The 16,287-nt window shown below is 39.7% G+C and overlaps 1 protein-coding gene across 1 annotated transcript in view; it reads left to right on the top strand.

Moving 5' to 3' along the window:
* Nucleotides 1-16,287, top strand: part of FBXL17 (F-box and leucine rich repeat protein 17) — a 933,678-nt gene that overhangs the window by 559,561 nt on the left and 357,830 nt on the right. The window contains exon 7 of the mRNA XM_040343157.1: nucleotides 569-645. Within this exon, the coding sequence (XP_040199091.1) occupies nucleotides 569-645 (77 nt within the window). The remainder of the gene's footprint in view (nucleotides 1-568; nucleotides 646-16,287) is intronic.

Genomic DNA, 16,287 nt, shown 5'->3' with positions numbered 1-16,287 from the left:
CCATTAGGAGTGGGTCACTGGGATACATTCACAAAGTGATATCTTACTTCATCTGAGTATGCAATAAGATTGCATAGCATCTTTTAAAACGTTTTTTTTAGCATTCTCTAAAAAATACTACTAAAATACTGAGTTATTTTATGAAATCATGTGGTAATTTAGTAGTGAAGGCTTGCCTTAATTTTCATTTGCCCTTGTCCAATCATGCAGCCTGGTAGGTCAGGAAAGGGAGAGGATGATTTAGTGCCCCCCCACCTGAACCGTACCAGACTACATTGCCTTAACATGGCAGGGTGCTTTTGGGGCAGGGGAAGTTCTGCCCCCCCCCCACCCAAATGCACCTTGTCCCCATGTAGATGGAAACTATGTGAACAGATTCCATCTACATGGAAGCTGTAGACAGGTTTCCTATGAAGAAACTGTGAAACCTATGTAAACAGGCTGTGATGACTCATAAATCAAACGCAAACTGAATTCTGGTTTAATCATTTATTGTTTTATATTTTCCTGTTGGTGGCATTTTATTATTTTAATGTCATTTATTTATTTTTTTCTTTTGTCTGTACAGATGTGTAGAAGTCATTGCAAAGGAAGGCCGAAGACTCAAAGAGCTTTATTTGGTAACCTGCAAGATCACAGATCACGGTATTTATACTTCTACCTTCTATTCGGTACTTGCTTCCACTTAGCAAATTTATTTATGAGCTGCTTAAGAACATGCTTAACATAGTGTGAAATCTGCATGCTGGGCAATAAATGCAGATTTTACTGTATATGACCCCTTTAATGCGTGCATAAATTGTACAAGCTGACAAGGCACAAGCAATTAGGAAATTAGCAGGTTTAGTAATTGTTGACCTGTATACAATACCAGCAAACTAACAGTGTCAAGATGTAATTGCATTTCTCCTCACCGGGAATTTATTGGACAAGTAATACACATTTATTTGTGTACTTTAGCTAAGCGACATATTTGTCTTTTGTGCACCATGGCATGGTTGTCTTCTGGAAAATTAAAAACTCTGATGAAAAGCCATAATTACCAAACGTTTAGAAGCCAAAAGTAAATACACTTCCAGACACATTGTGTGCACTGTTGTAATTCATATGTATTGAAGTTTATGTGATGGGTATCTTTTGATGGAAGGAACTTTGCACAGGCAGTATATGAATGTTTTCAGAGCACTGCTAAGCATTACCATGGCAGAGATGCATGTTTTGCTTATTGGACCTGAATTTTAAACTATTTACAGAGATTTCAAACTCATCACTTTGTTCACAGCTTGATATTTTTGCCATTGTGATCTTCTATTGTAATGGATTCATAGTGAAAGTAGAGGGGCTAAAAATATATTCCTTTCTTTGAAAAGAATTGTCGTAGCAACCGATATTGTGTAAGTAAAATTGGATCCGGAGTACACGCTCCTTCATTTTGTGATTGTGTAAAGCTTATGGGGCAGATCCACGTACAGCGGCGCATATTTCCACAGGGCGTAGTGTATCTAAGATACACTACGCCGCCGTAACTTACTTTATTTTTTAAACCTCAAAGAATGTGCACCGTAAGTTACGGCGGCGTAGTGAATGTTTGGCGGCGTAAGGGCGCGCAATTCAAATTGATGTGATGGGGGCGTGTTTTATGTAAATACGTCGTGACCCGACGTAAATAACGTTTATTTTGAACGGCGCATGCGCCGTCCGTGGGGGTATCCCGGTGCGCATGCTCGAAATTAAACCAGAACAAGCCAATGCTTACGACGGTCACGTCATTCTATGCAAATCCCTAACGACTTACACAAATGACGTAAAAAATTCAAATTTCAATGCGGAACGACGGCCATACTTAACATTGAGTACGCCACCATATAGCAGCTATAACTATACGCCGGAAAAAGCCGAACGCAAACAACGTAAAAAAATGCGCCAGCCGGATGTATGTTCGTGGATCGCCGTATCTAGCTAATTTGCATACTCGACGCGGAATTCGACGGAAACGCCACCTAGTGGCCAGCGTAAATATACACCTACAATCCGACGGCGTACTAAGACGTACGCCTGTCGGATCGATCCCTCATTCCGTCGTATCTTGTTTTGTGGCTACAAAACAAAGATACGACGCAGGAACTTTGAAATTACGCGGCGTATCTATAGATAAGCCGGCGTAATTTCTTTGTGGATCTGGCCCTATGTCCGCAGAATGCAGTATTTTTCAGCATATAATGTCTGTAAAAATTCTCTTTTTCAAGGACTTGTATTTGATACATGTGTAATTCAGACATTTATAGTCATTGTTAAGATTCAAGATGAAAACAGATGGAAAAAGCCTGGAAAAAAAGAAAACAAAAGCAGCCACCACATTTAATGATTGGTAAGCTGCATGAGATTGTAGGCCACACATTACAACCGTATTTACTCCAGATACACCTAAAATAAATACCCAACCAACAGTTTGGCGATTAATAGCCGCGGCACAAATATGCAAATAAATTAACAATCAACTCTTTTATTATTAACCATCAAACAGCATAACTTATAATGAAAGCAGATTTGCGTAACAAGCAGCATTACCACATTATAACATGAAATTAAAACGTCCCTCCTAGACATCCAGGGTGACCCAAACACATAATAGTGCGCGCGACTGCGGAGGGAGGGAGTTTATCCACTGGTGCTTCAAGCAGGACAAGGGATATCCCAGCTCAGCTGATTCATTATAAAGGCTGTGAGCTTCCAGCATGTTCTGCGGCATCCCATTGGCTGGCTGCTGAAACCCGGATTTAAAGCGGCAGTACACCTAATTCAAATATGCCGCAAATATCTAACACACTGCATCCACTATATTAACCCTAACTAACCCTTAACACTTGTGGTGGCCACAATCCCAAGTAAGTGGGCTCATACTGTGCCCCCTTTTCCAATATATATCATATATATATGTTTAGTTTGGAGTTTAATACTGCTTAACATAAAATGGATACTGATTAAATGATTAAATACCATACTATCCTTTTTTCACAATTGTACCATTCACTATCATGAGCCTCTGCAAAAATAAATGTGTTTTTTGGGGGAAAAATACACTTAAAAAAAAAACAAGATAGTTAAGTTAGCCCAATTTGTTTGTACAACATGAAAGCTGGTGTTACGCTGCGAGAATTGTGTTCTATATTCTAAGCAAAAGAATTGTGGCCAGAATCTTGCAGCTCTATTATCTATACAAGAATATACCCTCTTGCTCAGGGAATATTGGTGACACCATAATCCTTATGTGACGTCACCGCACGCTGAGGACGAATCCTCGTTCTGCTACGCCGGCCGGCTGTATATGTTTTAAGCTGTTATTGTATACATGAATGTAAGTGTTCATCTTCTTTATTAAATTTATTGCGGTAATACACTATGTGAGTCTCTCCTTGTTTATGGACACTCTGCCACTCCATTGGTGACCCTCGTGGACCATAACATCAAGGACGCTCTGGTTCCCCATGCTGGATTACATCTTTCCCCGCATTGTCTGATCCCCATTTGGGATCATAGGCTCTGGTAAGGGTCAGTGTGTACGTTGGTGATCCCTCTAATTTCCACAACTGTTCGTCAACCAATAACTGGGTGATGCCTTCTGTGTTTGGATTGTTCTATCACGGATTTACACTATGTTAGTATTTTTTATTTGGATGTTAATATCGGTGTTTACTGAGGACCCCGTCAGGAGGCACGTTCCGGTTTAGCCATTGGATTGTGATACTTCCTGCATTATCTGATCCGTATGGGGATCTTAGACTCTGGTAAGGGTCAGCATTTTTGTTTGGTGGTGGCTTTCCACATTTTCATCTATTGCAGCTGTGTGACATCCCAACACTATATAGACTGAACATGTTCACATTATTTATTTTGGACTTGTTTTCATATATCAAAGACTTTGTAAGAAAGTTTTTTTTCCTTCATTTGGACATTTTAGATATATTTGTTCCAGTTTATGATTCACAGATATCTAGCACTTGTTCTATAATAATTTTTCACATGTCTCATCACTAAGGCATATTCAATCCCTTTTTTTAGCGCGACTCAATTTTTTGTTTTTGTTTTGTTTCATAATCCTTAAACCTGAACTGGTTCAGACTAATTTTAGACATCAATATATCATGTGCGATGACCACAGGCTACCCGCAATTGCGGGCACGATAGACAGAATGGGGATCTGTGTGTCATACAAATCCTTGTTCTGTCATGAGAGAAGAGACAGATTGTGTGTTCCTATTAGTTAGAAACAATGATGTGTGTTCTCCTAGTCACTCCCATCCCCCCACAGTTAGAACACACACTGATGGAACACATTTAACCCCTTGATCGCCCCATAGTGTTAACCCCTTCCAGGCCAGTGACATTTATACAGTAATCAGTGGCTATTTTTAGTTCTGATTGCTGTATAAATGTCAATGGTCCCAAAAACGTGTTCGATCTGTCCGCTGCAATGTCACAGTCCCAATAAAAACTGATCGCTTCCATTACTAGTTTAAAAAATAAATAAATCTATCCCCTATTTTGTAAACACTATAATTTTTGCGGAAACCAATCAATATACGCTTAGTGCGATTTTTTTTTTTTACCGAACATATGTTGAAGAATTTGTATCGGCCTAAACTGATTAAAAATTATTATTTCTTTTGTTTTAATTTGGGGATTTATTATAGTAAAAACTAAAAATTTTTTTTTTTTTTTCAAAATTGTCGCTCTTTTTTTTTTCTTTATAGCACAAAAAATAAAAACCGCAGAGGTGAGCAAATACCACCAAAAGTAAACTCTGTTGTCTGTTAAAGCAAAGCAGTGTGTATCACTAAAAATGGCCTGATCAGGAAGGGGGCAAATCCTTCCAGGGCTGAAGTAGTTAAGTGTTACTAAACCCACAACAGTAAAATATGTATATGCAGAATAGCATGCTTGTTATACTCACTGTGGAACTTGAGGGGTTAATCCTTGGTCTTGTGTAAAAAGTATCTTTGATCCTGTATGGACAGATCCTCCCCCTCCTACAGGGTCTCTCTTGACAAGGCCAGATAAGACACAGTGAGGGTAATACTGCTGCACATGCTCGGTCTCTATTGCTGGAGAGAATATTTCATGTTTGAGCTGAGCTTGTCAGTTTGTATACAGATCCCAAATGGCAGTCAAGTCCCTTCCTCCTCCATGCCTAGAAACTAAAAAATAACACGGTGGGTGGGATGTCACATCCTGATTGATGGACGATCTGCCCCCCATAATCGCATGAGGACACAGGCTATAGTGGAAATATCCCCCTACATGAAAACTCAGCACTCAGGCAGACCCTGCAGTTTATCAGGTGACAATGGTATACAATTCAGCCAAACAGGTATATAGTGAATTTTTTTAATGTAAAAAGATGATTTATAAGCTTTATTATAGATATAAATACACTTTTATATTTATAATACATATACTGCTTAGGCAGCCATTTTTTTTTATTGTAGAAGAAATGCAATCTTCAACAGGCCATACACAGTGTTTTAAAGCAGTTCATTATTTATTAAGCTTGACTTTTTATTGTAAAAGTAACGAAAACATAGATATAATTGTCTTATGACTGATTTCAAACAGCATTTTGAGAACATTTTCCTCACCCTTGCCCTAGGCGTGTAGTGCATACCTGGGAAGATGTTAAGCAAGGTTGTGTAGCACCATGCTGGCCACACAGTCAGATGTTCCTAGAGCTGTGATGTAGATAATTATAACCTACTGCAAAAATGCTATAATCCTAAAGGGAATGGGGCAGCTTAACCAAGTTTTTCCGAATCACATCATTTTTATCCTAGGTATGCAGGCCGTGATAGCCAAATGCAGTGCTTATGCATACTGTGGTAGCATTAGTGTTGTCACATCTTTTGGATTTAATAATGTATGCCATGCATAGGTGATAAAGACAACCTTTTTGTTTTAATATTATATTGAGTCTCTTATAAATCTAAATGGTAGCAAAAAAGAAAAAAGAATGTCCCTAAGCTTTTTTCTGAAATTGTAATAGCACGGAGAGATGAAACACACCACAAAACACTGCCTCAGGCCATCTGAGTCCACCAAGAGTGGAAAAAAAAACGCATTCCAATATGTTCAGTCTTTTCATGAGGTATCAGTAACCTGCATTAATCCTTTGGCTTCTTTTTGTCTTCTTGCAGTTTTATTTTCTTTTCCTCCTTATAGAATAATTGCATTAGGCAGGGAGAAGTGACTGGAAAGAATGGCAGAATTGAAATAGGCAGCAGATGATAAGTTGTTAACTGCGAGGAAGAAACCCATCTTTTACTAAAGACCGGTAAGAGCCAGCTGCAGGGAGACACTGTGTCAAATGAATTACTCTGAAGGCAAGATGTATCGCTGTGAGAAAGGACACAACTCACGGATAGACTTGTGAATCTGTCTTTCCAATTTTCTGCTCTAGTTCTGGAGTTCACTGCTTCCCCAGGCTGTGGTACTTATTAGCAAGGAAAATATGTTCTCTTGAAATATAACTGGGAGACAGAGAGCAGGAAGGAAGCATTGTCATCACTCTATGAAAGGGTCAGCTAGTTGTGGCACTGACATACAGGCAAATACACATTTATTACCTGTCATGTCTAATGCTGAGGTGTAATTGTCCCCATGATACTAGTAGACATGTACAGGCATCCGTGATATTGCTGGATGACTCTTTTCCCTGAACATAAAGATATTTGCACGCAATGTGATCTCTTCGACATTTTTAATACTGCATTTTTGCTTTCAGTAGTTAACAATAAAGAAGATCAGGACCACTGTCCTACTATTACAGTGCTTGGTGGACCATAAAAACATTGGCCCGGATTCACAAAGCACTTGCGCCGACGTATCTCGAGATACGCCGCGTAAGTGCAAATATGCGCCGTCGTATCTATGCGCCTGACTAAGAAACTAAGATACGCCTGAAAATAGGCTTCATACGACCGACGTAACTTGCCTATGCCGGCGTAGAGTGGGCACATATTTACGCTGGACGTATTTGGCGCTCCCATTGATTTTCTATTCACATATGCAAATGAGGGAGATACGCCGATTCACGAACGTACGTCCGTCCGACGCAGTGCGCATAAATTTATGCCCCATAAAGGAGGTGTAACTCAGTAGCATTCATGCAAAGGGCTGCACCAGGAGACACAAGCCAACGTATTTTACGTAGTTTACGTAGGACGTGAATATGACTAGGCGTAGGTTACGTTGACGCCGTAGGCAGTGATCTGGCGTATCTTAGGCAGTTGTTCTGATATGATTGTGAGCATGATCACTGAGATGCATCCACGGGATGGCGCATGCGCAGTTGGCGATTTGTATCTGTCTGGCGGGCGGCCCATCATTTGCATGGGGTCACGCCTCATTAGCATGGCTCACGCCCACTTCCACTTACGCCGACTTATGCCTTGGAAACCCAGCGCAGATTTGGGAGGAAGTGCTTTGTGAATTTTGTGCTTGCCTCTCTACGCTGCATCGGTGTAGCATAAAGGAGATACGCTACGGCGGCATAAATATGCACCAGTGTCTGTGAATCCGGGCCATTGTATTTTATTTTTGTCACAATATCTGATTTCATTAGAGGTGCCTACACAAGGGAAATTGCATATGTGTTTTACTCGTAAGATCCACTAAAATTATTTTGGAGATGGTCCCATGTAAACAGGATTTGTGTTTTTCTGGAAACCTGTTTTCCCAAGTAATATACCTATGCTAACACGGCTGTATCTCCAATGTTTGATATGCATGTAACATTGTTTTAAAAGTGTTCACGTATTTCTTAAGAAAAGCAGCAGTGAATGTAACCCTTGACCTTGATGAGTAATACACTGTTTTTATATACTAATGTTCCTTCTTATGCCACTACATCCTGTTTAACTTGGAAATACCTGGTGATCTTGTAAGTTGCACTTTTCCCTGTTATTTTCAGGCCACAATTGGCACAAAAACAGATTTATCCTAGTGGTCAAAGTTTGCTTATCTCTTTTTTAAGGTAAGAGCTTCACGACACCATGCTGGCACACAGTGTGCCTCTAAGTCCCATAGACAGACTGCTACTGACATTCCTCCACCCACTGCTGACACACCTACTGTGCTTCTCATGCGGCTTTTCCCTATGCTTTAGGTTAGGGGTCTCAAATTGGCAGCCCTACAGCTGTTGCGAAACTACAAGTCCCATGAGGCATTGCAAGGCTGACAGTTACAAGCATGACTCCCACAGGCAGAGGCATGATGGGACTTGTAGCTTGGCAACAGATGGAGGACCGCCAGTTTGATACCCCTGCTGTAGGCAGTGAGTATCCAGGGATGTCAATCATTCATTTAGCCTTGCTTACAGAAAAAGGACTCTACAGCTGTTCTTTAGATATGTGACATTGGCAGAAGCTGCCAATCATTACAATGAGTCTCTACCTCCAGCCCTCATATCCCAAGGATAAACCTGTAAATATCAGTCACATGATGGCTATGAAAACCAAGGGGAAAAAGGTATTTCAAATATTTTTCCTGTTTTTTTAAATAATTTTTATTAATGTATTGGACCCAATACCAATATAGATATTTAGTATGGTCTAAATGTTTTTTTAAGGTGATCAATGGTGACAGGAGGGCCTATTCACACCTTTCCCTTTTCATACAGAAAAAACACATGCATGTTAGTGCATGAAATACATTTAAAGCAGGCATCTTATTCCTTCTTATGTGGCTGGTTAACATCTTTGCACTGCAGGTTAGTGTATTTCGGAAGGAAATACTTTATGGGTCCATTTATAAATACACTGCATGTGCTAATATGCACCCAGGACTGTGTGAATTCAATCTTACGCTGAACTCAAGGAATTTGTCCACTTTGTAAAATCTGCTGATTTAAGCTGGCAATAGACAGATTGAATTTTAATCTGTGTGTGTCCATTCCCATTCAACAGTAGATTTGCATCTGTCGATGGACAAGCTAGAAAATGTTTGTTAATCGGCAATGGCAGCCTGTTGTCTGCAGCTGCTGATCAGTGTATTTGGACATCAAAGACTCCTACTGTCAGAATACAAATGTATTGGTGGAGGGGGGAGAGTCCCACAGTCAGAATACAATATCCTGGTAGGGGTATGCCTCCATCCACTTCACTTGTGATGGAGTCATCACTTACTCCATAAAAATAATTTGTCTATGGGCAGCTTAACTAAAAGGTAAGTCCAACAATGCCACCTCATGGATTTATTTCTCTTATATACAACTGACAGTTTTACTGAGCGCCAGGAGAACAGCTATCACTATACTCCCAGCACTCTTAACAGGAGCAGTTGTACCCACCCCTCCCCTCTGCTGTTCATCCACATAATGATTTGTATTTTGAGAATGTTTCCAAATAATACAAAGCAATCTGTGATTGGGCAGGAGGGGAGGGGCTGGCATAGTGCCGGAAGTATAGGGATAACTATGCTCCTAGTAAAGTATATAAGCATTTTCAGAAGTCAGTAATATCAGTCCTGGTAATTTTCTTGATGCAATTTATCTTTAAAGGATAAAATATATTTTTGTGCTGGTAAAAAAATGAGCTTGTATTCTTTTTTTTTATTTTTTATTTGTTTTATTAGAAGCCTGTAAAGCATTAAAAATGGGTGTATGCAGCGCTAGTATCATAAAATTAAAGGTACAAGTCCGTAATGTTTAAAGTAAAGTCCTTGTTCAGGAAACGAACATGTGTAGTATGTGAACATACTATTTACTGGAGGTCAGCAACAGTAAGAGAATACTGAATGTACTGAAAAAGATGGTGGATAGACCAGGTTATCTCTATAATCCCATATGACGCATAAAAACTGGGTGTATGCGGCACTAGTAGCATAAAATTAAAGCTAAGAGTCCATAATGTTTAATGTGAAGTCCTTGGTCAGGATAGGAAGCTGCAACCACCCACACTGTAAAAAAAGACACACAATCAGGTGAGCATGAATATATCCTCCACCGAACATCAACACACTGGGCCTCATACCAAAGAAAATTAACCACTGAATTACAGGTGGTCAAACAACAATGATATGTCCACAGTGCCATGAAACAACTTCAATTGGATCATAGATGGCTGGGTCTTATAGTCTCACCAGATGGAAGATCATGGGTGCATACATAAAATACAAGAAATGCAACTCCTCATTGTGTAGTATTAAAACCAGGCAACATGTATTTCGAAAAAACAGCCAGGGTATTTCTGAAAAAACAGACATTTGGGTGGAGCTCTGACATCACAACGCTGTCACGTCACTTGTATACCGCGACCATCTTAGTGGTTGGAAACGAGTGCTATTAATGACAGATTGCAGCCTTTGATATGCTTTTTTTTATCTGACAAAATGTTAGTACCCTGGCTGTTTTTTAGAAATAAATGTTGCCTGGTTTTAATACTACACCATGAGGAGTTGCCTTTCTTGTATTACCACTGTAATTCAGTGGTCCGTTTTCTTTGGTAAGAGGCCTGGTGGGTTGATGTTTGTTGGAGGATAATTTCATGCTCACCTGATTGTGTCTTTGTTTACACCGTGGGTGGTTCCAGATTCCTTTCCTGAACAAGGACTTGAATTTAAACATTATGGACGCTTACCTTTAATTTTATGCAAAACAAATTATGTCGACTAAATCCAGGCAACAGGAACGCATAAAAACTGGGTGTATGCGGCACTAGTAGCATAAAATTAAAGCTAAGAGTCCATAATGTTTAATGTGAAGTCCTTGGTCAGGATAGGAAGCTGCAACCACCCACACTGTAAAAAAAGACACACAATCAGGTGAGCATGAATATATCCTCCACCGAACATCAACACACTGGGCCTCATACCAAAGAAAATTAACCACTGAATTACAGGTGGTCAAACAACAATGATATGTCCACAGTGCCATGAAACAACTTCAATTGGATCATAGATGGCTGGGTCTTATAGTCTCACCAGATGGAAGATCATGGGTGCATACATAAAATACAAGAAATGCAACTCCTCATTGTGTAGTATTAAAACCAGGCAACATGTATTTCGAAAAAACAGCCAGGGTATTTCTGAAAAAACAGACATTTGGGTGGAGCTCTGACATCACAACGCTGTCACGTCACTTGTATACCGCGACCATCTTAGTGGTTGGAAACGAGTGCTATTAATGACAGATTGCAGCCTTTGATATGCCTTTTTTTTATCTGACAAAATGTTAGTACCCTGGCTGTTTTTTAGAAATAAATGTTGCCTGGTTTTAATACTACACCATGAGGAGTTGCCTTTCTTGTATTACCACTGTAATTCAGTGGTCCGTTTTCTTTGGTAAGAGGCCTGGTGGGTTGATGTTTGTTGGAGGATAATTTCATGCTCACCTGATTGTGTCTTTGTTTACACCGTGGGTGGTTCCAGATTCCTTTCCTGAACAAGGACTTGAATTTAAACATTATGGACGCTTACCTTTAATTTTATGCAAAACAAATTATGTCGACTAAATCCAGGCAACAGGAACGCAGAACCAAGTGCAGTCCTGTGACCCATAGGAGAAATTGGGGACAAAATAGGAGCCTACTTCTCCGTTAAGCCCAGTCATACACCACTGACTGTGTATCTGCCACATATTATGTTACTGAAACCTAACATTACATTGCTGCACTGCTATTTGTTCTGCCCACCCTAACGTATACCTTATGTGTCAAGGTGATTGTTCTCTCCTCACAAGTCAATGAAGTTTATAGGTGCTTTCTGGCACATCCTAACCCTAGTCCACAAGCAGTGACTTAGGCCTCCACTGCTCAGATTACCCTACAAGCTGAGAGTGATGGCACGCTAGGCATTACAATCTTATTGTGGAGAGTTGCGTTAAACGGGGAAGAGTGACCAAGTAGGATTATTGAGTAGAAGATGTTTACTATTCAGTTTGAAGTGCATGGTTTGAGGGACATTGTGTATGAAGATGCATGTTAGCCACAAAGATGTGTTGAAAACCATTCATGTTTCTTACATTTATCCCATGGTGCAAGTGGCAGGTATTAACATTTGTTTAGTTTATTTGTTGATTAGGTTTAGTAAAGTAAGTCTGGTTTATTTATTGGTACTTTAAAAAGCAGGCAATTGGTGTCTATGGAAATATGGGTGCCATAATCTGGACCAAACAAAACATGAGTGTGCAGCCTTTGTATCTTTGCGAGAACTCTTCTTTAGTCCACGTTCACATTGGGCTGATTTGGCAAATTGGCGGCTGTTGCTGGCAATGGAACCATCCGAATCAGTGCAACAACATCTGTGATTGAACCCGCACAGATATCTGTCCAATCGCCCCCATAGTCGAAATGCATTGCTATTGCTAGTTTGAACTCGCAATATTTCTGAGGGGCATTCTGTGTGAACATAGGCTTAATGCCCTCATTGCAATTTTATAATGTTTGAACGTTATCTCACACAAAAAGGGTTGTCAAAAGTGAAGAAAATACCTGATGTGTTTACATTAACAAGTCCTGCACCAATCACTTCTCAGTATCCTCCCCTCTGCCTGTGTTATTGTATTGATTCTAGGGGGAATTGGCAAAAGCTGGATGTCTGGGTAGCCTAGCTGCTGTATTGGGGTTATTATTATTTTTTTCATCTGTCCATCAACGTCACTTTTGTAGAAATTAGATGCTTTAATACAGCATAAATACTGTTTTAATGTATTCATTACTCAAGATGTATTTTGTGTATGGAAATTAGGATTGTTATATCTTTGACGTTATGTGCGTGTGTGTGTGTGTATATATATATATATATATATATATATCTTGAAGACATTGCTCCACCAGGGGACAGCAGCGCTTTCTTTAGCTGAATGTCAACATATACAGGCCTGATTAGTGCTGTCAGGCTTCGATGACAAATTCTATGTATCCTATCATTTATCATGTTTTAGGCTTCCCAGCACACATAAAATGGCATTTGGTTTCCAATAATTGAGCCCAAAGAGATCCCCTTTACATCGCATATAAAATTTTTACAAGTGGATTGGGATCATAAAGTAAAGCCGTGTAAGAAAGCCAAGCATTTTGCTTGCATTTTTATTATCTTATTTGTATCATGTTTTATCATTGTTGTTTTTTTCATAAAATGTAATTTAGATGTTACCTTTGCTGATGTTGTTGTGCTTAGCTGAATAGATATGTAAGTTCAGCTGACCTGTTAAGATCAGTTTATTTGTATTTGTTGAACTAAGATCCCATTTGTTAATTCTCCTTGTTTTCACATTTTTAATCAGTCACTTGTTTCCTTAAGACATACAGGGAATCCCATCCAGCCACTACACAGTGCCCCTGTGAACAAATATCCATTGTTACATGATCTTTTGTGGAAGTATTTTTTTTTCCACTTGCTTAGCCAGGAGTAAGCTTAGTATGTATTATGAAGTCAAATACTGCCAAGTAGAGTGTTGCAGGTTCTGTCTGTGTCTGTAGAAAGTGGAACGTGCCATATATTCACAGGGATACAACATGACATAAGGTATTCAGCAATGTCTAAGAAACCACATTATACCATAATTCTAAATATTAAAAGAAAGGAAAACATGCAAACTCTGTGAAAAGGCTATTGCAACCTGCTGATTTGGAGAACTTCATACAGTAACCCTGCTCCTGGTTACACATCCCACATCATAGAATGAGATAAATGTGCCTTTAAAGCAGAACTAAACAGTATCTGGAAACCACAAACTTAAAACACTGTCTAATTATTACTATTCAAAGAAAACATAACCATCCATCTGTGTATCCTTACTTTAGGTTTTTGAGAAATCACTTTAAAAAACACCCCCTTAGCATTTCTAATTATGGCCAACTTGAGTAAAAATAGATGATTCATACAACATTTACTTTTTGGGATCCATCTGCCCTTAGCTCAGTCATGCAGGCAGGAGGGTGTGCTTAGATGAGAAAATCCCTCCTACCCTCCTCCAGATGAAAATAAATGCCCGTAAAGTATCCTGGGATGTATAACGTAATTTTGGCCTAGGCCAGAAACCAGGAAGCAACTGAAAAAATGTAAAATAAAAAAGCTTAAAGCAAGTAAGTGGTAGTATACATTCTTATCTATTTATTTAGAATGCATTACAGTGAAAAACCTTAAGGCTTTAGAACAACTTTTATCCATTCTGGTTAACTCTATTTCCATACCAATGATTTAGTTTCTGAGCTGCTAATACTATTTATCTCCTTGAATGGAGATTTTGCATTTCGGTGCTTGATTTGGGACACATTGAAGGTGTATCTCCAAGGTGTATTCATCAATTTGGTAAGCTCTATTAAAACTAATACCAGGGATGAGTTGTAGGGGGCCAGAAGAGAGAGGTATCACAGGCCAAGACCAAGCATGTTGGAGACCCAGCACAAGAAAATCAGATTCACTGGGTTGAATTGCACCCTAAACTATAACTCAGCAGGAGAGCGCAACAACAAGCAATGTATTTAGAAATGCTTTTCTTGGACAGATTTATACCCAAATTGCTTACTCAAAATCAATCTTCAATCTCATATTGGTGATCAAATCATTGACTCTGGTTAGCTCCCCTGTGATTCTTAATGTATTTAAACCTGATTTTTAGGTTTTAGTAAAATTTTTATAATTTGTTGGGACCAAGCTGCTTCAAACGATTTACTCCCAACTCCTGCAGCTGAGTCCGCTGTATTAACTGTGTAGCATTGTGTTCCATGGTTGGGACAGAGACGATTTGTCCTGCACCCGGTGCAAAATAGAGTCGGGTGAGTGCTGCTCAGCCATTCCAAGGGAGCTTTATATTCTATGAATGAATACAAAGCTTTTTCTGATTGGCTGAGGTGGAGATATGTGCAAATGGCATCACAGTCTCTTCCTTAGCCAATCAGAGGAAGTTTTGTATTCATTCATAGAATACAAAGCTTCCCATTAATGTCTGGGCAGTGCTTAGTTTGACGCAACTTTGTTGGGATGGGAAGTTCTTGTCACACAGCAAGAACACAGCACTGTATAATGTATGTAGCTGAGGCTTCATGCAATTTATGTAAACATAATTATTTTATTTGTCATGACAATTGTTTTACTGGCTTTTGGATAAAGCCTTTAATTTTTTTGTGTGGAATCTATACTTTTTAATAAGTATACTACGCTATATGTGGTCCTCTGCTTGTGGCTCCTTGTGGTGAGCGCTTTTTCCCCAGACCGTAGCAAACAATCCTTCTGACTGTCCTCCGTGGTGAGAAGCAGTACTGTGGGTGTCCCCATTGGGTGAATGTAGCTGGTTGACCACGTGTGAAGGATTCTGTTGATACAAACGCACATGTTGCTGCTTTACTCTGGCAGCTTTAATGTCGGTGAGTGCATTTTAGTTCAGTTGCTCACACGTGGTGGAGAGGATTTTCATTAGCTGGAGAAAAACACTTTCTTTAAGACAGGGGTGCCAAACCAGTGGCCCGCAAAGCCCTCTGATGTGGCCTGCAACCTTATGCTCTGGGATGGCTGTTTGGCAAGCCCAGATTGTGGGTGCCTGACCCGCCATCCCAGAGCAGAGTGGGCTGTCACATGCAGAATGTACACGGGCCTGTCATCTGCCTGCTCTGCTCATTATGTATCAAGTGGCCCTTGCTCTTCAAAAGGTTGGGCACCCCTGCTTTAAGGTGATATTTATCACATATTTTGGACTCTTTTTACATTGGACTTTATTTATACTGATTTATTTTCATTGTCATTTTCTTATATTATTGAGGCTTTTTTGCACATTATGAATGCAGTGTTGATAGCACATGCTTTAGGTTTGTAATATTCTGTATTTGGAGGCGCTGTATTATTTTCTTTGATACATGCAATGTATACTGTTCACACAGCCGCTGCAGGTGTTGGTCAAATAAATGGTTTGTTTGGATCACCTTGGTCCAAACAAACTATTTAGGCTTCACTAAAACTGGAGATATACTTTATCTTTTTTTTTTTTAATCTTACTCCTTAAGGGTAAAATAAACTCATGGGGAACTGCACCAAGTTTGGGGGGTGTCAAACTGCAATCCTGGAGCCACAGGAACTCGTTTGTTTCTTTCTTCAGCCTCCTGTACTTACTGACCAGTGAGCATGGCATTTATTGGGACAGCCCCGTGCCGGTAGGCTAGGCTTGCTTGGTTTAGGAACTGGGGCTGCTGTAGGTGACGCTACACTAAACTATATTCCCTGATCACTCATACAGAGGCAGCCATTTCAGTGCATTGGTTTTGATACAATTGGGTTTATTGTTTGATACTCAAGATACAA

Source organism: Rana temporaria, chromosome 1 (assembly GCF_905171775.1).
Source record: "Rana temporaria chromosome 1, aRanTem1.1, whole genome shotgun sequence".
Lineage (NCBI taxonomy): Eukaryota > Metazoa > Chordata > Amphibia > Anura > Ranidae > Rana > Rana temporaria.
The sequence above is the reverse complement of the archived record's forward strand: the minus strand, read 5'-3'. Positions and strand labels throughout refer to the sequence as shown.